Source organism: Cervus elaphus, chromosome 13, assembly GCF_910594005.1.
Source record: "Cervus elaphus chromosome 13, mCerEla1.1, whole genome shotgun sequence".
Lineage (NCBI taxonomy): Eukaryota > Metazoa > Chordata > Mammalia > Artiodactyla > Cervidae > Cervus > Cervus elaphus.
Window position 1 is genome coordinate 58,501,958 of NC_057827.1, and position 21,022 is coordinate 58,522,979.

The 21,022-nt window shown below is 40.4% G+C and overlaps 1 protein-coding gene across 1 annotated transcript in view; it reads right to left on the bottom strand.

Annotated features, from left to right (window-relative positions):
- The window catches only part of CATSPERB (cation channel sperm associated auxiliary subunit beta), a 114,729-nt gene that overhangs the window by 67,664 nt on the left and 26,043 nt on the right, over positions 1-21,022 (bottom strand). Inside the window, exons 6-9 of the mRNA XM_043921749.1 lie at positions 10,480-10,629; positions 3,222-3,317; positions 2,959-3,077; positions 2,609-2,641 (exon numbers count right to left, since the gene is read on the bottom strand). Of these exons, the coding sequence (XP_043777684.1) occupies positions 2,609-2,641; positions 2,959-3,077; positions 3,222-3,317; positions 10,480-10,629 (398 nt within the window). The remainder of the gene's footprint in view (positions 1-2,608; positions 2,642-2,958; positions 3,078-3,221; positions 3,318-10,479; positions 10,630-21,022) is intronic.

The window sequence follows — 21,022 nt, forward strand, 5'->3', positions numbered from 1 at the left end:
TCTGAGTCATGGGTCCCTAAACTCCAGGATCTAATGCTTGATGATCTGTGGTGGAGTTAATGTAATAATAATAGAAATAAATTGCACAATAAATGTAACATGCTTGAATCATTCCAAAACCATCCTCCCTCACTCTGGTCTGTGGAAAAATTGTCTTCTGTGAAACCGGTCCCTGGTGCCAAAAAGGTTGGGGATCCTTGCTCTAAGTGAAATGAAAGGGAAGGGGAGGGAATGCACCCTAAGGAGATGAAATGTCTTGTCCAACTGATTCAAAGTGTAAGAAATGATGGCTCATTTCAGGGTGTGTTTGCTGTGCCTGGAAAGGGCTGCTTGGGGGGAGGAGCAGGCACAACAAGGCTGAGGAAGGCACGAGAGGCTATGACTATGAAGGACTCTGTAAGTCTCTCAAGAGCTTGGATTTTAGCCTTGAAGAAGTGACGCCAGAGGCCTGCTATTTCCACTAACCAGATTTTGGCAGATTTTGCCTCATGTCAAGTTCCCAATTGAGGGCCTTTGCACCACTGTCTAGACATATTTTGGCAAAATCATTCCTTCAAATCATTTGAATTTCTGCTTCAATTTCACCTCCTTGGAGAGGCCTGCTATAATCACCTGGCTTAGAATACAATATTATCTTCTCTTCACTCTCTGTTTCTCTTTCCTGCTTTAATTTGAATAAGCCCTTTTTACTCTCCACAGTCTGCATATGTTTGTGTACTTGTTCATGGTCTAGCTGCTTCAGGAGAATGGACAACTACAGGAGAGTCAGGACTTTATCTTGTATGTCTTTGTCTAAACAAGCCTGGCTCAACAAACTTCTGTTGAATGGATGAATAAGGGCATGAATAAGTCACTAAGTATTAACTCCTTCAAATTCTTGGCTGGATAGCCACACACATCCCATTCTTACTGTCCTTTCTTCAATCATTATAGAAGAGGCCTTTCCTAAAGGTAAATCCCTATACCTTTAAGAATAAGTTCACTTTCCCCTGCATTTTGCCCTGCCGCCTGACCTCACTATCTTTGGAACACTTGTAATTCTCCTCTCTCTCATCATTACCAGAAGTCCCTGAGTTTTTGCTGAAATATTTCAGCTCAAGAGGATTTATTTTAATATCCTTATAAATAGTAAAAATAGGGCAACCTGTGATTGTCTTTTAATATTGTACAAGCATTTACTCCTTGATGTGTCCATCCAAGTTCCAAGAATGTATTGTACTGATATAGCTGGATACGTACAAACTTTCTGGATACAAATTATTAATGGAAGCACTGTTTGTAACATAAAAGCAAAAGATTAGAAAAACGACTCAAGTATCCACTCGTAGGAGACTGGTTAAGTAAACTCTGGTTAAGTTCACACAATGGAATATATGCAGCTATAAAAACACAGAAGGGTGGGCTCAGGTCTGGTGAAAAGCACAGATAAGTTTCACATTTCTAGTTCCACCGTTATTTCTGGCATCCCACTTCTTCATGGGAATCTCTGGACGATAAACTCTCCTGATGCCTCATCTGTGAAACTTTCTTTTCTTCACCCTCACTCTTGAGTGATAGAGTTTTTCTCAGTTTGGAATTCTGTCCTTGACAGTTCTCCTCCTTGCTCTTTGTAATGGAAATCAGTTTTGCCTGTCGGATCTTCCCAGTTCTCAGCTTCACGTTTCTTGGAATCAGTGAAGCAAGAAGTCAGTTCCTTTTCTTTCCTGAGAAGTAAGTGCCTCTTTCCTTTAGTCGGTGTGAGTGAATGTGCATGTGTGTGCCCATGTACATCTGTGCCCTCAGGCCTATATGGGAGGGGACATGGCAAAAGGCTACAAATACTCATAATTTTGTTGTGCTTATATGTTGATGGCAAGGAGGCAATGACTTAGTTGAATCTCAAAACCTGACCTCACAACAGAGAGGGGAGATAATTGATGGAACAAAATCACACCCCGAAAAGTCAAAATCAGAGTTTATGTGGTTGCTTGTATCATATTAGAAGGAGTGCCCCTTTCTCGGTAGACACAGACTCACATGAGGGTCAGGAGCAGGCAGACTGAGGAGTCAAGTGTTAAGCCAGATTTCATCTCTCACTATCTTTTCTTTACTTGTTTTTTTTTTTTTTTTAAGATTTTTTTTTTTGATGTGGACCATTTTTTAAAAAGTCTTTATTAAATCTGTCACAATACTGTTTCTGTTCTATATTTTGCTTTTTTGGCCCTGAGGCATGTGGGATCTTAGCTCCCCAACCGTGGATTGAACCCATGTCCACTGAATTGGAAGGTGAAGTCTTAACCACAGGACTGCCGAATCACTGGACTGCCCATCTTTTCAACTGCGTGCTCTTGTGCAGAACACTTTGAATAGCCACAGCAATCCTGCACAGAACATATAAAGAAGGGGTAAGGGCTGCCTCTAAAACAAAGAGTGCATTTCCTCCTTTGAAACAGAACAAGAGATCATTGCTTAATGGTTAGTGGAAACACATTTTTAAGTTCAAACTGTAAATAATATTGCAGTGTCAGGTATCATCTATATTATGAATTCTTGTCTTGCACTTCATCTCTTAGGTCACCAAGGAAATGCATATCTTCTAATAAACCCTTGGAAATGGAAAGTTTCTTACCCTTTCGAAACCGCAAAAGTCTGCCCTTGAAAGCTAGAAGAAAGAAAAGAAGGAATTTAAATTTTTGTTTGCAATCAGAAGGCATGATAAAACATAGCAGTTTAAATTACACCACATATGTTTTCTACATGTATGTATGTGAAACTTCCCATAAATTTGTATAGAAACAAAACTAGCACCATTTCCAAATGATATATTCAACACTATAAGGCAAAGGAAAAAGTCATGATATTATGCTTTTACATTTCAATTTTAAGATATACCACTCATAACTCAAGTATCCAATATTTCTACTTTATATCACATAAGATATTTAAGGTTAACTTCTAGTTACAGAGCAATTCACCTACCATTAAGACAGAGGATGATGGATAACGAAGATCTCCACTTATAAAAAGACCCAAAGAGGTAAGGATAACTAAAAAATGATTTGTTAAAACCATATCCACCACTGAGAGCTGTTTGTGTTCTAAAGGAAGAAATCATATAATGGGTTAAAAGATAAGGGAAAAGTGATGTTTTCAGCAAAGCAAAGACATTTTATAAATAAATATTCATCAAATGTTGATGCAAAGGAAAATGTTGAAGATGAAGTCACTGTTAGAGGAATTACCTTCTCCAACTTGGGAATAGATCATATCTGTCAGGTTGTACCATTGGGTATCATCATAATCCCAAAATCCAGAAAAGCTGAGGCCTATGTAAACACCTACCATGAGAGAAAAGGGAAATTAAGGTAAAATAACTGCAAAGCGAGTAACTGACTCCTAAGGTGCTAGGTTTTAGGAAGGAGAGCCTGCATCTGCCCCACCTTCCAGCCTATGCTCCACCCTTGCCCCAACCCCCCAAAGTGAAGTTTGAGTGTCACTTCCCCAAGATAAAGTAACTTGGGTTATACCACAGGAGTGTAGCCGCCATCAAATTATTAAGGATTTTGTTTTATATTGAAGGAGATCAGAATATGTCATCCCTAAAATATGCCACTTTGGCATCACGGTTTTGAGCTGGAGAGCAGCTGAGAATCAAGAGATGCAGGAAGAGTTCTCTGCCTCCCTTTTCCTGCTAAAAAGCAGGGCATTTTCTAACCACTTCGCCTGTAGCAGGAAGTGAAAGTGAAAGTTGCTCAGTAGTGTCTGACTCTTCATGACCCCATGGAATATACAGTCCATGGAATTCTCCAAGCCAGAATACTGGAGTGGGTAGTAGTCTTCTTCAGGGGATCTTCCCAACACAGGGATTGAACCCAGGTCTCCCACACTGCAGGTGGATTCTTTACCAGCTGAGCTACCAGGGAAGCCCAAGAATCCTGGAGTGGGTAGCCTATCCCTTCTGCAGCGGATCTTCCCAACCCAGGGATCGAACCAGGGTCTCCTGCATTGCAGGCAGATTCTTTACTAACTGAGCTATGAGGGAAGCCCATAAAACCAGGAAGAGAAGAGAGCAATCTCACCAGAGACAGGGAGATGATTCCAAAATGAGTCTGCATAAACAGACTTCACTAAGTCTTATCTTCCATTAGTCCACCCACAAATTTCCTCATCACTTCATAATTTCTTGTCCCTTGAGGTCTAGACTCCTTTCCTTTGTTAAGATGGTATGTAAGCCTCCAAGTTTACTCTTTGAGTTTCATTTCTCTTCTGGGAACTCCCATGATTATAAATATTAATAAAAAGTACATGCCTTTTCTCCTGCTAATGTCTTGGTTAATTTGGAGGCCCCCAGGCATAACCTATGAGGATACAGGAAGAACTTTTCCTTCCTGACAATATCCTTCTAAGCAAAAATATGTTCCTATTTCAAGAATACAATTATAGTGAACAATACAAAAATTCCAAAGAAAAAGATTAAAATGCAAAACTCAAGAGGGAAGAAATTGTGTTTGATTTACTTTATTTTTTGAAAGTGATTTGCTTTATTGTGATTTTTAAAATAGAGTAAATTGTTAATAAGAGAATCTATTTGTGGCTCAGATGGTAAAGAATCTGCCTGTAATGCAGGAAACCCCGGTTCAATCACTGGGTTGGGAAGGGAATGGCTACCTACTCTAGTATTCTTTCCCTTAGAGAAAAGGGAAAAGCTACCCACTCCAGTATTCTGGCCTGGAGAATTCCATGGACTATACAGCCCGTGGGGTTGCAAAAAGTCAGACACGACTGAGTGACTTTCACTTTCACTAGTATTCTTGCCTGGAGAATTCCATGGACAGAGGAGCAGGGTGGGCTGCAGGCCACAGGGTCGCAAAGAGTCAGACATGACTGAGCAACTAACACTTTACTTCATTCAAACTTTGAGAACTTATTAAAAAGAGACTGAACATGTTGCAAATACCGAAACCACTTTGTTCCTTGATCTTACCTTTCCTTGGCCATAGTAGGAAAGTTCAGCGTCTTTTGTGTTTTAAATGTGGAACATTAATATGAAGTCTAGTCAACACGCGTATAACTATGCGGGTGGTAGAGGGAGCCTGAAGAGAGTTAATAATCTAATGCATATGCTTTGTTTCTAAAAGATGAATGCAAGATCACTCAGATTGTGAAGTGTATGTTTTAACTCCTAGATCTTTTCTGTGTAGGGAAAGATATAGAAGAAAATGCTATCATTATCCACTTTTCCAGAAAGTGGAAAGCTAAAGACAGGCTTTGCTTTTCTAAGGCAAAAGCTAAGCATATCACATGACCAGTCTCTGGCAAAGTCTAGAAATATTTAATAGAGAGGTAAGTAGTAAAATAAAAGCTTATTCTGGTTGATATTTTAGACTGAAATTAAGTTACAGGCTATTCTCTGTGACAAACTGGCCATAATTGTATCTCAGGGTTACAGAAGCTGATATAGACCATTGCAATGATTTTGGATTGTATTCTAATGGGCAAAGGGAAGCCACTGGAATGTTTGAAGCCAGAAAGTAGTGTGATTTGTTTTACACTTGAGATCATTGTGGTGACTGTTTGGATGGTGGGTTGTACTAGGGTTAGAAACAGGGAGACCACTTAAGAGGCTGTGAATTAGTCTCATGGAAAACCATTGTTATCTTGGCCTAAGATTTTACCAGAGGAGAGAAGTGGTTGTGTTGAGGATAGACACTGGATGTGGCCTCATCCTGGAATGTCATCAGAGTAAGAATAGAAAAGAGTCTATGCTAAATTTATTATTTGAGTAATTGGATATACATTAGGATGAAAAGTACTAGAGAGGAACAGATTTTAAAGGGAGATGAATCAAGAGTTTTGGCTTAGCTTTGTTATATCAGAGATGCTCATTAGATATCAACAGGAAGTGGAAAACAGACAATTAAGTGTGGGAGTTTGGTCTCAAGGAAGTGGTCAGCACCAGAAATACAAATTCAGGGATCATCAGCCTGACAGTGGCATTATTATCAAAGGACTAGATTACATTTCTCGGAGAGGATCTGGTAGAGTTGAGGACAAAGCCTTATTTCATTGACATGTTAGGGGTCATAACAAATGAGCTGGTTTAGAAAACTAAGGATTGACCAATGAGGCAAGATAAATGTAACTATAGGTGGTGTAAGGAAGCCAAAAGAATAAAGTGTTCTGTTGAGAAGTAAAGCAGTTAACTGTGTCAAATTCTGCTGGGAGGGAGAGTAAAATGAGGATAAAGAATTGACTGTTGGAATTGGCAACATGGAGATCATGGGTGACCTTAGAATGAATTGTTTCAGAACAATGGTAGGAACAACCTGATTTGCAGGGAAATGAAGATAAAATAGGAAGGTGGAAAATGTAATGCCATCTACAATAAATTCTTCCAATCGTTTTGTTTGAAGGGGAACAGAGGGATGAGGGATTGTGGTAAAGTGACATAAATGAAGATTCTGGCTAAGATGGAGGATATTAGGGTATGTCTGTATACTGATGCATCTAATCCAGTGAGGAGGGACAGAATGATGATGTATGAGAGAAAGGTGAGAACTGCAGGACAGATGCAGGAGCAAGGTTCTCCAGATGATTGGAGAGAATGGGATGCAGGACACAAGGGGTGATGAGCAGCCTTCAGCACAGCAGAGACATTTCTCACAATGCAACAGGTAAGAAGGCAAAGCATGCAAGTACTAAGGCAGGTAAGGTGGCAGGTGAGTGCAGAAGCAATGATGGAATGTCTTGTGATCAGTCTTGACCTTCTACGTCAAGTAATAAAGGCACAGCTGAGAGCAGAGAGGGAAAGGAGATGAGGCACAGCATTTGAGGAGTGGGAAGAGGTGTGACCAGGTCACTCTGCAGAATGGGAAAATAAACATCCCAAGGAAGAGATGTGGGATTTCTGGGTCATTCTGAGTACCCACTTGAGACTTGCAATCATGAATTTATGGTGAGACCAGCTGGTGGAAATTTAAAGACAGACTGGTGTGCAACTTTTGTCTTGTAATATTCTGCTCTGCCAATGGAGTAGAGGTGGTTTTAATGACAGTTGGGATTATGCAGGCAAGGAAGAAAGAGAAGGGCAAAGAAGTTACAGAAGTGTTTATAAAGAGAGACAATTAAAATTATGGTGAAAAAGTAAGGATGTTGAGTAGTGAAAAAAAGTGGCGGAGAAAACATATTGATGTCTCCAAGAAATCCAAGAAATGTCAGACTGTGAATACTAGGGTAGGCTGAAAGTATAGAAGGTAGTGGGCAGAGCATGAGATGATTATAGTGGAGATTTTGGAGGCAATAACAATATCAGAGACAGCAAGGTCAAGAAAATGGCCACAGAAGTAAGATGGGGGAAAGATCACTGGGGAAGAACAGGCCTTGAAAGCATTGGTCCATATGGGTGATGAAATCACCAAAAATGGTAACAAAAATAAGGTGGAGAGAAAGTCAGGGGTCCAGATGCTAAACTCATCAATGAAAGTGAGTGATGGGAAGGTTGTCATAGACTGGCAGTCAAGAAGAGTTAGAGGGAGTAAAATCTGAATTCAAAGGGACTGAACATTTTCAAGGAGAAGACAGGAGTTAATTATTAAGAAGTAGCTCTTAAGGAATAAGAACAATGACCCTTGAGACTCAAACATGTGCCACACGAGATGGCTACAGGGAAAAGAATGATAACTGGGATTGGCCAGATTACTCTTTACAGCAACTGAGGAGACCATTCAGAGAAAAGATTAGTAGTATGGGGGAATTTACTGATAACAGATCACATATTCCAATGAATGGATTTGGGTGAATGGAGATGGACAGAAGTTTCAGTTCAGTTCAGTCGCTCAGTTGTGTCCAACTCTTTGCAACCCCAATGACTGCAGCATGCCAGGTCTCCCTGTCTATCGCCAGCTCCTGGAGTTTACTTAAACTCATGTCCATTGAGTCAGTGATGCCATCCAACCGTCTCATCCTCTGTCATCTCCTTCTCCTCCTGCCTTCAATCTTTCCCAGCATCAGGGACTTTTCTAATGAGTCAGTTCTTCACATCAGGTGGCCAAAGTATTGAAGCTTCAGCTTCAGCATCAGTCCTTTCAATGAATATTCAGGACTGATCTCCTTTAGGATTGACTGGTTGGATCTCCTGACAGTCCAAGGGACTCTCAAGAGTCTTCTCCAATACCATAGTTCAAAAGTATCAATTCTTCAGCGCTCAGCTCTTTATGGTCCAACTCTCACATCCATACATGACTACTGGAAAAACCATAGCTTTGACTAGACAGACCTTTGTTGGCAAAGTAGTGTCTCTGCTTTTTAATATGCTGTCTAGTTTGATCATAACGTCTTTTTAATTTCATGGCTGCAGTCACCATCTGCAGTGATTTTGGAGCCCCCCAGAATAAAGCCTGTCACTGTTTCCATTGTTACCCCATCTATTTGCCATGAAGTGATGGGACTAGATGCCACGATCTTAGTTTTCTGAATGTTGTTTGGGTGAAATTAAAGGAAATTCAGAATAGTATGTGGTATAGAATAATCGTTAAGTGACCTGGAGGCTTAGATTTCTATAGTGACATAAAACTGGGGTGAGAGGCATGATGGATGTATTAGGAGAGTCATAGAGGAAGAAGATGGGTTTTAAGTCCAGACTGGAACATATGGACCATATGAGGCTCCTGGATTCCTGTTCTCACCATTGACTCCATTTGGGATGAAGCATCATTGGTGTGGGGAGGGCAGATGAACCAAAGCCTCACGAAGGAATGGTCAGTGGCAGCCTGATACTGTGGGAACTTATTTTCTGCTTCAGCATACCAGTGGCCAGCTGAGGGAAAAAGTGGGTTCATCTAAAAACAGGTTTCCAAAACTTTCTTTTCTTGAGATGTTGAAGTGATCGAGTGAGTGAGACCCTGAGGAACTGAGACATGCCTTCTCTCCTATGATTCTCAGGGGTGTGGCAGGATGCAGAGACTGGTTTCTCTCCTGTGTCTCACAAAAGTATGGCAGGTTTGGACAGACAAAAGAGGAGGGGGCCCTGGCCTTGCATCCATGGAACAAAGCTAGAAAAGGAGTTGAGTTTCCATCTGGTTGAGAGAGAGGAAAATGAGACACAGTTTCTCACTGAACTAATTCTGCACAAGCAGGCTGGAGCTAGGATAATTAAGACTGCAAGACATTGGAATTCAAAGAAATTTGGGGCAAGGCTATCTATATATCCCTATACCAGTGTATATTACTTGAATCTATTACTTTATCATGGTAGGGCAACCTATTGTGTTGTTTTATTCTTTAAAATCATGTTTGTTAGTCATGTTGCTTTAGTCTCCCACATGAATTTTGGAATTGGCTTATCAATTTCCATATACACAAAAATACAGCTGTAATTTTTCTTGGATTTGTATTGAATTGATTGATAAATTTTGAGAGAACTAACATTTTTACATAAAATCTTTTTTAGTCTCTTTTTATAGCCTTCATTAGAATTTTATAATTTCTACACAAGCCTTGCAAGTCTTTTTTGGTTTATTTCTAGGTCCCTATTAGGTTTTATCACTTTCTGAATAGGAGTTTTAAATTTATAATCTTTAATTACTCTTTAGTGGAGTGGTTTTTATATACTGCTGTTTGTCAAGTCCATAGCATTCCCATACTACTTGTTCTGATAGTTTGTCTGTTGATTCTTTTGGATTTTTATATAGATACACATATAATCTATGGGAAATAAAATTTGTTTCCTATCTTTTAGTTCTTTTATTTTTTTTCCTTTAGAAATATCAGATTTGGGGTCACTGAAGTCATCAATGACCTAAGAAAAACAATCTAGAATAAGACAATTAGTAACTGAAATGTGTAGGATGCTATTAATTATAATAATAATAGAAAAACACATAGCAAAATAATGTGATACCTCAGAACAACTTAACCTATTTACGTGTGGCAGGAATAGAAGAGGGATTAGAACTGCAATGAATTATCTCTGGGAAGAAAGAATATATTAATGGAGGACAGAGTATCAAGCGGGGCTTCCCTGGTGGCTCAGACGGTAAAGCATCTGCCTGCAATGAGGGAGACTCGGATTTGATCTCTGGGTTGGGAAGATACCCTGGAGAAGGAAATGGCAACCCACTCCAGTATTCTTGCCCGGAAAATTCCATGGATGGAGGATCCTGGTAGGCACAAAGAGTCAGACAGGACTGAGTGATTTCACTTTCTGATAAACCTTTTTATCCTCTGCTGTACAGAAGCAGTGGGTATTTCCAAACATAAATCACCAGAGTATCAAGGAAATTTGGAGAGACATTAAAGTTAGTAGTAACATGGCAAAATGTCACAAATAAAAAGTTTATCACACTAGCAAGCAGACAAGGGAAAATGACAAAGTCCTTAGGTATTTTTAGGAAACTTTTTCACTCCATTATGCCTTCATGTTTAACTTGTACTGCCAATTAAACATAACTGTCATATAATACAAAATGCCATCCCCAATTCTGAATGAAGTCACAAACTCACCATTAAATGTTGTGTTCATAACAAAGCCAAGTAATGCCACATCATTGGCACAGGGACACTTTGTCGTTTTGAGATCTACCACATGTGGATATAATCGCTGGATTGTTCTTTTATTCATCATAGTCCCAAGTTTCCAGTGAAGGATAGGTTCTGTGGAAATCAAGTTTTAGTGTTTAAATTACAGCAGCACTCTTGAAAATAGAACATTACTGCTTTATTTTTTTCTGTCTTTTTTAAAAATTAAAAAAAATTTTAATTGAAGTATAGTTGATTTACAATGTTGTGTTAATTGCTGTTGTACTACAAAATGATTCTGCTACACATACATACCAACATATATATGTGTGCATATACATATTCTCTTTTACATATTCTTTTCCAATATGGTTTATCACAAGGTACTGAATGTAGTTCTCTGTGCTATACAATAGGACCTTGTCATTTATCCAGTCTATATGGATACCCATTCTATATGAATTAGAAGTTTGCATTTGTTAGTCCCAAACTCCCAATGCATCCTTCTACCCTCTCCCTTTGGCAACCACCAGTCTGTTGTCTACGTCCATGATTCTGTTTCTGTTTCATAGATAGGTTCATTTGTGTCATACTTTAGATTCCACATATAAGTGATATCATATGGTATTTATCTTTATCTTTCTGACTTACTCCACTTAGTATGATAATTTCTACATGCATGTTTCTGCATCCATGTTCCTGCAAATGGCATTATTTCATTTTTTTTATGGCTGAGTAATATTCCATTGTGCACAGGAGTGGTGGCTGCACCAGCACAGGAGCAGCCAAGAGGAGCTACCCCACGTCCAAGGTCAGGGGCGGCAGCCAAGAGGAGCTACCCCACGTCCAAGGTCAGGGGCGGTGGCTGAGAGGAGCTACCCCACGTCCAAGGTCAGGGGCGGTGGCTGAGAGGAGATACTGCATGTCCAATGTAAGGAGCAGTGGCTGCGCTTTGCTGGAGCAGCCATGAAGAGAGAATCCACGTCCAAGGTAAGAGAAACCCAAGTAAGATGGTAGGCGCTGAGAGAGGGCATCAGAGGGCAGACAGACTGAAACCACAATCACAGACAACTAACCAATCTGATCACATGGACCACAGCCTTGTTTAACTCAATGAAACTAAGCCATGCCGTGTGGGGCCACCCAAGATGGATGGGTCATGGTGGAGAGGTCTGACAAAATGTGGTCCACTGGAGAAGGGAATGGCAAACCACTTCAGTATTCTTGCCTTGAGAACCCCATGAACAGTATGAAAAGGCAAAAAGATAGGACACGGAAAGATGAAATCCCCAGGTCAGTAGGTGCCCAATATGCTACTGGAGATCAGTAGAGAAATAACTCCAGAAAGAATGAAGGGATGGAGCCAAAGCAAAAACAACAGCCAGTTGTGGATGGGACTGGTGATAGAAGCAAGGTCCAAAATGCTGTAAAGAGCAATATTGCATAGGAACCTGGAATGTTAGGTCCATGAATCAAGGCAAATTGGAAGTGGTCAAACAGGAGATGGCAAGAGTGAACATCGACATTCTAGGAATCAGCGAACTAAGATGGACTGGAATGGGTGAATTTAACTCAGATGACCATTATATCTACTACTGTGGGCAGGAATCCCTTAGAAGAAATGGAGTAGCCATCATGGTCAACAACGAGCCCAAAATGCAGTACTTGGATGCAATCTCAAAACGACAGAATGATCTCTGTTCATTTCCAAGGCAAACCATTCAATATCATGGTAATCCAAGTCTATGCCCCAACCAATAATGCTGAAGAAGCTTAAGTTGAACAGGTCTATGAAGACCTACAAGATCTTCTAGAACTAACACCCCCAAAAGATGTCCTTTTCATTATAGGGAACTGGAATGCAAAAGTAGGAAGTCAAGAAACACCTGGAGTAACAGGCAAATTTGGCCTTGGAGTATAGAATGAAGCAGGGCAAAGGCTAATAGAGTTCTGCCAGGAGAACACACTGGTCATAGCAAACATCCTCTTCCAACAACACAAGAGAAGACTCTACACATGGACGTCACCAGATGTTCAACACCAAAATCAGATTGATTATATTCCTTGGAGCCAAAGATGGAGAAGCTGTATACAGTCAGCAAAAACAAGACCGGGGACTGACTGTGGCTCAGATCATGAACTCCTTATTGCCAAATTCAGACTTAAATTGAAGAAAGTGGGGAAAACCACTAGACCATTCAGGTATGACCTAAATCAAATCCCTTATGACTATACAGTGGAAGTGAGAAAAAGATTTAAGGGACTAGATCTGATAGACAGAGTGCCTGATGAACTATGGATGGAGGTTCATGACATTGTACAGGAGACAGTAATCAAGATCATCCCCAAGGAAAATAAATGCAAAAAAGCAAAATGGCTGTCTGAGGAGGCCTTACAAATAGCTGTGAAAAGAAGAGAAGTGAAAAGCAAAGGAGGAAAGGAAAGATATACCCATTTGGATGCAGAGTTCCAAAGAATAGCAAGGAGAGATAAGAAAGCCTTCCTCAGCGATCAATGCAAAGAAATAGAGGAAAACAATAGAATGGGAAAGACTAGAGATCTCTTGAAGAAAATTAGAGATACCAAGGGAACATTTCATGCAAAGATGGGCTCAATAAAAGATAGAAATGGTTTGGACCTAACAGAAGCAGAAGATATTAAGAAGAGGTGGCAAGAATACACAGAAGAACTGTACAAAAAAGATCTTCACAACCCAGATAATCACAATGGTATGATCACTCACACTCATCTAGAGCCAGACATCCTGGAACGTTAAGTCAAGTGGGCCTTAGGAAGCATCTCTACAAACAAAGCTATTGGAGGTGATGGAATTCCAGTTGAGTTATTTCGAATCCTAAAAGATGATGCTGTGAAAGTGCTGCACTCAATATGCCAGCAAATTTGGAAAACTCAGCAGTGGCCACAGGGCTGGAAAAGGTCAGTTTTCATTCCAATCCCAAAGAAAGGCAATGCCAAAGAATGCTCAAACTACTGCACAATTGCACTTATCTCACACGCTAGTAAAGTGATGCTCAAAATTCTCCAAGCCAGGCTTCAGCAATACGTGAACCGTGAACTTCCAGATGTTCAAGCTGGTTTTGGAAAAGGCAGAGGAACCAGAGATCAAATTGCCAACATCCGCTGGATCATTGAAAAAGCAAGAGAGTTTCAGAAAAACATCTATTTCTGCTTTATTGACTATGCCAAAGCCTTTAAACTGTGGGAAGTTCTGAAGGAGATGGGAATACCAGACCACCCAACCTGCCTCTTGAGAAACCTGTATGCAGGTCAGGAAGCAACAGCTAGAACTGGACATGGAACAACAGACTGATTCCAAATAGGACAAGGAGTACGTCAAGGCTGTATATTGTCACCCTCCTTAATTAACTTATATGCAGAGTACATCATGAGAAATGCTGGGCTGGAGAAAGCACAAGCTGGAACCAACATTGCCGGGAGAAGTATCAATAACCTCAGATATGCAGATGACACCTTCTTATGGCAGAAAGTGAAGAAAAACTAAAGAGCCTCTTGATGAAAGTGAAAGAGGAGAGTGGGAAAAGTTGGTTTAAAGCTCAACATTCAGAAAACTAAGGTCATGGCATCCGGTCCCATCACTTCATGGCAAATAGATGGGGAAACAGTGGAAACAGTGGCTGACTTTATTTTTTTAGGCTCCAAGATTACTTCAGATGGTGACTGCAGCCCTGAGGTTAAAAGATCCTTACTCCTTGGAAGGAAAGTTATGACCTACCTAGACAGCATATTAAAAAGCAGAGACATTACTTTGTCAACAAAGGTCAGTCTAGTCAAGGCTATGGTTTTTCCAGTAGTCATGTATGGATGGGAGAGTTGGACTATAAAGAAAGCTGAGTGCCAAAGAATTGATGCTTTTGAACTGTGGTGTTGGAGAAGACTCTTGAGAGTCCCTTGGACTGCAAGGAGATCCAACCAGCCCATCCTAAAGGAGATCTGTCCTGGGTGTTCATTGGAAGGGCTGATGTTGAAGCTGAAGCTCCAATATTTTGGCCACCTGATGTGAAGATCTGACTCATTTGAAAAGACCCTGATGCTGGAAAAGATTGAGGGCAGGAGGAGAAGGGGATGACAGTGGATGAGATGGTTGGATGGCATCACCAACTCAGTGGACATGGGTTTGGGTGGACTCCAGGAGTTGGTGATGGACAGGGAGGCCTGGCGTGCTGCAGGTCATGGGGTTGCAAAGAGTTGGACATGACTGAGTGACTGAACTGAACTGAATATTCCATTGTATATTAGTACTGTGTCTTCTTTATCCATTTATCTGTTGATTGACATTTAAGTTGTTTCCATGTTTTGGTTATTGTAAATAGTGCTGCTATGAACATAGGAGTGCATATATCTTTTTGAATTACAGTTTTGTCTGGATTCATGCCCAGGAGTGGGATTGCTAATAATTGGTAATTCTATTGTTAGTTTTCTGAGGAACCTCTATACTGTCTTCCACCAACTGTGTAGGAAGATTCCACCAACAGTATAGGAAGGTTTCCTTTTCTCCACACCCTCTCCAGCATTTATTATATGTAGACTTAAAGAAATACATTTATTTATTTGGTTGTGCTAGGTCTTAATCTTTGATTTTTGTTGTGGCATGAGGAATCTAGTTTCCTGACCAGGGACTGAACCTGGGCCCCCTGCATTGGGGGCATGGAGTCTTAGCCACTGGACCACCAGGGAAGTCCCTGTAGCCTTTTTAATGATGGCCATTCTGACCAAGGAGGCTTCCCTGGTGGCTCAGATGGTAAAGAATCTGCCTACAATGCAGGAAACCTGAGTTCCATCCCTGGGTCAGGAAGATCTCCTGGAGAAGGGAATGGCTACCCACTCCAGTATTCTTGCCTGGAGAATTCCATGGACAGAAGAGCCTGGCAGGCTATAGTCCATGTGGTCACAGAGTTGGACATGACTGAGCAATTTGGATTCTCTCTACACCATTCTGACCAATGAGAAGGTACCTTATTGTAGTTTTGACTTGCATTTCTTAAACAATTCATTATTTCTTTCTTTTAAGGGGTTAAAGAAATCATGTAAAGGAACTATTCCATTGTTTAAAAAAACGGGTGTATCACCTCATTTTTCATCAGTTAAAAATAAGTTGATTCTTATTTTCCAAAGCATGAGGAATGAAGGTTAATTTCCTTGAAGGGGGCCTGGCAAGGTCATACAGCAGAAGAGCATGTGATGTGGGAGATACTGTTTTGAACATCTTTGGGAAATACAATTGGCCACAGGATCTATCCCTAGAAATGGAATTGTTGGATCACAGGGTTTGCATATTTATAATTTAGAGAATAACTTCTGCTTTGAGAGGCCCCACATTTCCTTTCTGTTCACTTTCCCAATCCCATAGAGACAGCAGGAGATATATATAAATGAGAATAAATCTGGAACAGCAACAGAGAATGGGGAAAGTTGTCATCAGTGGCCAAGACACTTAGAGGGATTTCTGGAAGATACCAAGGGAGAGACTAACAGCAAAAACCAGTCAGAGGCAAGACATTTCCAGCCCTTCAACCCAGCAATCTATTTGTAGATATACAAAGGGTTGGAGCTGGACAAAGTCAAAGTTTAAAGCATGAGAAATGGGAGAATTTATTTTTCTGAAAAAAAAAAAAGAGAAAAGAGAATATAAAAAGTAAGCCAGGACAGTTTGACAGAGTACTGCTGTCTGAATTTCAAAAATAGCCAAAGGACTTTTAAGAGCAGAGATACAGTCACTGCATAGCTGTTTATATTTCTGCAACATGAATCTCCTCATCAAATTTTCAGTAAAGTCTGCTATAAAACCAAAAACTTAGTATATACTTCAGTTTGGGCAAAGTAAGAAAAGGAACTAAGTTTCCATCTAGGCTGACATAGTGTAGCAAGAAGGAAAAGAGACTCAATTTATAACCAAATTAATTCATTCTGAAATTCAAAGAAATCTGGGGTCAGCTTTCTTTCTAGGTTGTAGCATGTGTGTACAGACAATTAATGACCATATCTCAGAGGGCAGGGAGATTTGAACTTGCATCTGGAACATGACTCCATTGACTTGAAAATGCCTCTTTACTGATGTACTGTATTTTAAGTGTTTTAGGAATGAAGGCGTGATTAAAAGCCTTGACTGGTGAAAAGCTATAAAGGAAAGAGAAAAGTGACTGATGTGAAGGTGACTGGTGATTGGGATTAACAGCAATTTTAGTGAAGTGGGTCTGAGCTGTGAATCAAAGACTAGGAAGTAAAGATAATACTTTTCAACATCGCTTTTGAATTTAGTAATGAATAAAGATTCCCAGCTGTAACTATAGCCTTAATACTTACTGCCACTTCCCAGTGTTTTCTCCCCACATCTTCAGCATCTCAGTAAATGATACTGTCATCTACTTGATTGCTCAAGTAAGAAATCTAGGATTCATCCTTAGTATCTGTTTCCTTCATCCCCATTCCACCTGGAGGTCATATCAGCTCTACTTTCAAACTGGATCCTGAACACTGTGATTTCTGACTGTCTCCACTGCTCATCCCAAGTACTCCAGACCATCTCCTGTGTGGAAAGTGGCAACAGCTGCCCATCAATTTCCTTCATTCCATTCTTGCCATCTGCCCTCAAGAGTCAGTTCTCTACGTGGCAGCTCAAGTGATACTTTTAAAAAGAATAAATCAGTATCACTCTCCTGCTTAAAACACTTCAATGGCTTTTCATTATGATAAGAATAAAATCCACACTTTACTGTGACCTCTGCCCATCTGTCTAAGCTCATTACACACCACTCTGTCATCTACTGTGCTCCCACAACACTGGCTTCCTCTCAGTTCCTCAAACAGATGAATCTCCTTTCTGTAACTGGAAACTTTAAGAACTTTTAATTTTCCACAGTGGCTGCACCAGTTTACATTCCCACCGACAGGGCACAAGAGTCCTTTTCTCCACATCCTCACCGACACTTGTTATTTGTTGACTTTTTGATAACAGTCTTCTGACAGGTGAGGGAGTAGCTCATTGTGCTTTTGATTTGCATTCCCCGATGATTAGTGATGCTGAGCATCTTTTCAAGTGTGTGTCAGCCATCTGCCTGTCTTCAATGGAAAAATGTCTATTTAGTTTTTCTGCCCATTTTAAAAATGAGGTTGTTTTTATATGGGTTCTTTGTATATTTTGGATGTTAGCCTCTTAATCTGATATATGGTTTGCATATATCCTGTCCCACTCAGTAGGTGGCCTTTTTGTTTTGTTGATAATTTCCTTAACCCTGCAAAAGCCTTTTAGTTTGATGAAGTCCCATTTGTTATTTGTTTCCTTTGTGTAAAGAGGAAGATCAAAATAAATATTTTGTAAGCTGATACCCAAGAGTGTACTGCCTCCATTTTCCTCTAGGAGTTTTACAGTTCAAGGTCTCACATTTAAGTCTTTAGTCCATTTTTTAATTACTTTTGAATATGGTGTGAGAAAGTAGTCCAGTTTGATTCTTCTGCCTGTAGCTTTCCAGTTTTCCCAAAACTAATTACTGAAGAAGTTTTCTTTCCCTGCACTGTACTTCTTGCCTCCTTTGTCATAGATTCATTCACCATAGAAGTGTGGGTTCATTTTTGGGCTCTCTTCCATTCCACTGACCTATGTGTCTGATTTTTGTGCCAGTACCAGAGTTTTAGTTACTATAGCTTTGTAGTACAATTTAAAATCAAGGAGTGTTGTACCTTTAGCTTTGCTCTTCTTTCTCAGGATTGTTTTGGCTATTTAGGGTCTTCTGTGTTTCCCTACAAATTTCTAAATGATTTGTTCTAGTTCTGTGAAGAATGCCATTGGTATTTTGACAGTGATTGCATTGAATCTGTAAATTGCTTTGGGTGGTATGGTCATTTTAGCAATATTAATTCTTGTTTTTTTTTTTTTTTTAAATCCATTCAGCCACTTGTCTTTTGGTTGGAGTATTTAGTCCATTTAGAGTAAAATTATTGATAGGTATGTATTTATTACCACTTTGCTCATACATGATTATTTAAAGTTGATAATCTCTCAAGTTTGATGATAGCTTAAGTAGGTCTGACAGAGGTTCTTTCCCGGTTACTGCCTCTGCACTGGGACTGGGAGCATGTGAGTTTGGTGTGTATCCTTTAAGATCAGAATCTCTGTTTCCTACAATCCTCTGGCTCTCCCGCACACGAGCTGCCCCGGGCTTCAAAGCCAGATGTTCTGGGAGCTTGTCTTCTCTGTACATCGGTCTGGGGAGCCCAATGTGGGGTTTGGACCCCTTGCTCCTTAGGGAAGACCTCTGCAATTGTGATTATCCTTCCATTTGTGGGTTGCCTATATTTTGGCTCTACAGTGACTCTACCCCCGCTCCTACTCATCTTGTTGTGGTTCCTTCTTTAAATGTTTACTTGTGGGAAATCTTTTCTGCTAGCCTTCTGTTCATTCCATAGATAGTTACTCTGTAAATAGTTGTAATTTTGGTGTGCCTATGGGAGGCGGTGAGCTCAGGGTCTTCCTGCTTCATCTTGGCCCCGAATCATCATTACTTTTCTTAAAGCTACCCAGGTGACTCTTTCCATAAGATGAAATATTTATTTACTTTTACTCTGGGCTTCCCTGGTGGCTCAAGAGGGTAAAGAATCTGCCTACAATGCAGGAGACCTGGGTTCAATCCCTAGGTCAAGAATATCCCCTGGAGTAGGCAATAGCAACCCACTCCAGTATTTTTGCCTGGAGAATTCCATGGACAGAGGAGCCTGGTGGGCTACAGTCCACAGGGTCACAAAGAGTCAGACACAATTGAGCAACTAACACTTTCACTGTCACTCTGCATTCTACATAGCACTGTATCAAAGTGGGAGCAAAAGAATAAACATGAAAAGGGAAGGTGAGGAAAACGAGGATAAATACAAAATCCAAGACTGAGGTTTTTTCCTGTATACAATAGAGTTACCAAGAGTCAGACACGACTTAGTGACTGAACAGCAATAGCACTATCAGTTCAGTTCAGTCGCTCAGTTGTTTCAGACTCTTTGAGACCCCATGGACTGCAGCATGCCAGGCCTCCCTGTCCATAACCAACTCCTGGAGCCTACTCAGACTCATGTCTGTTGTGTTGGTGATGCCATCCAACCATCTCTTTGTCTATCATTCCCTTCTCCTCCTGCCTTCAATCTTTCCCAGCGTCAGGGTCTTTTCCAATAAGTCGGTTCTTTGCATCAGGTGGCCAAAGTATTGGAGTTTCAGCTTCAGCTTCAGTCCTTCCAATAAGTATTCACAACCGATTTCCTTTAGGATTGACTGGTTGGATCTCCTTAGAAGTCCAAGGGACTCTCAAGAGTCTTCTCCAACACCACAGTTCAAAAGCAACAATTCTTTGGCACTCAGCTTTCTTTATAGTCCAACTCTCACATCCATGCATGACTACTGGAAAAACCATAGCTTTGACTAGATGGACCTTTGTTGGCAAAGTAATGTCTCTGCTTTTTATTTTTTTTTTTAATTTTTTTTAAATTTAAAAAAAAATTTTTTTTTTTTTGTCTCTGCTTTTTAATATGCTGTCTAGGTTTGCCATTGCTTTTCTTCCAAGGAGCAAGCATCTTTTAATTTCATAGCTGCAGTAACCATTTGCAGTGATTTTGGAGCCCAGAAAAATAAAGTCAGCCACTCTGTTTCCACTCTTTCCCCATCTATTTACCATGAAGTGATGGGACTGGATGCCATGACCTTAGTTTTCTGAATGTTGAGCTTTAAACCAACTTTTCCCACTCTCCTCTTTCACTTTCATCAAGAGGCTCTTTAGTTCTTCTTCACTTTCTGCCATAAGGGTGGTGTCATCTGTATATCTGAGGTTATTGATATTTCTCCTGGAAATCTTGATTCTAGTTTGTGATTCATCCAATCTGGCATTTCTCATGATGCACTCTGCATTTAAGTTAAGTAAGCAGGGTGACAATATACAGCCTTGACACACTCTTTTCCCAATTTGGAACCACTCTGTTGTTCCTTGTCTGGTTCAAACTGTTGCTTCTTGACCTGCATACAGATTTTTCAGGAGGCAGGTAAGGTGGCCTGGTATTCCTATCTCTTGAAGAATTTTCCACAGTTGGTCACAATCTACACAGTCAAAGGCTTTAGCAGAGTCAATGAGGCAGATTTTTTTTCTGGAATTCTCTAGCTTTTTCTATGATCCAATAAATGTTGGCAATTTCATCTCTGGTTCCTTTGCCTTTTCTAAATCCAGTTTGTACATCTGGAACTTCTCAGTTCACATACTGCTGAAGCCTAGCTTGAAGGATTTTGAGCATTCCTTTGCTAGCATGTGAAATGAATACAATTGTGTGGTAGTTTGAACATTATTTGGCATTGCCCTTCTTTGGGATTGGCTTCCCTGGTAGCTCAGATGGTAAAGAATCTGCCTGTAGTGCATGAGACCCCAGTTTGATTCCTGGGTTGGGAAGATCCCCTGGAGAAGAGATAAACTATCCATTCCAGTATTCTTGGGCTTCCCTGATGACTTAGATGGTAAAGAATCTG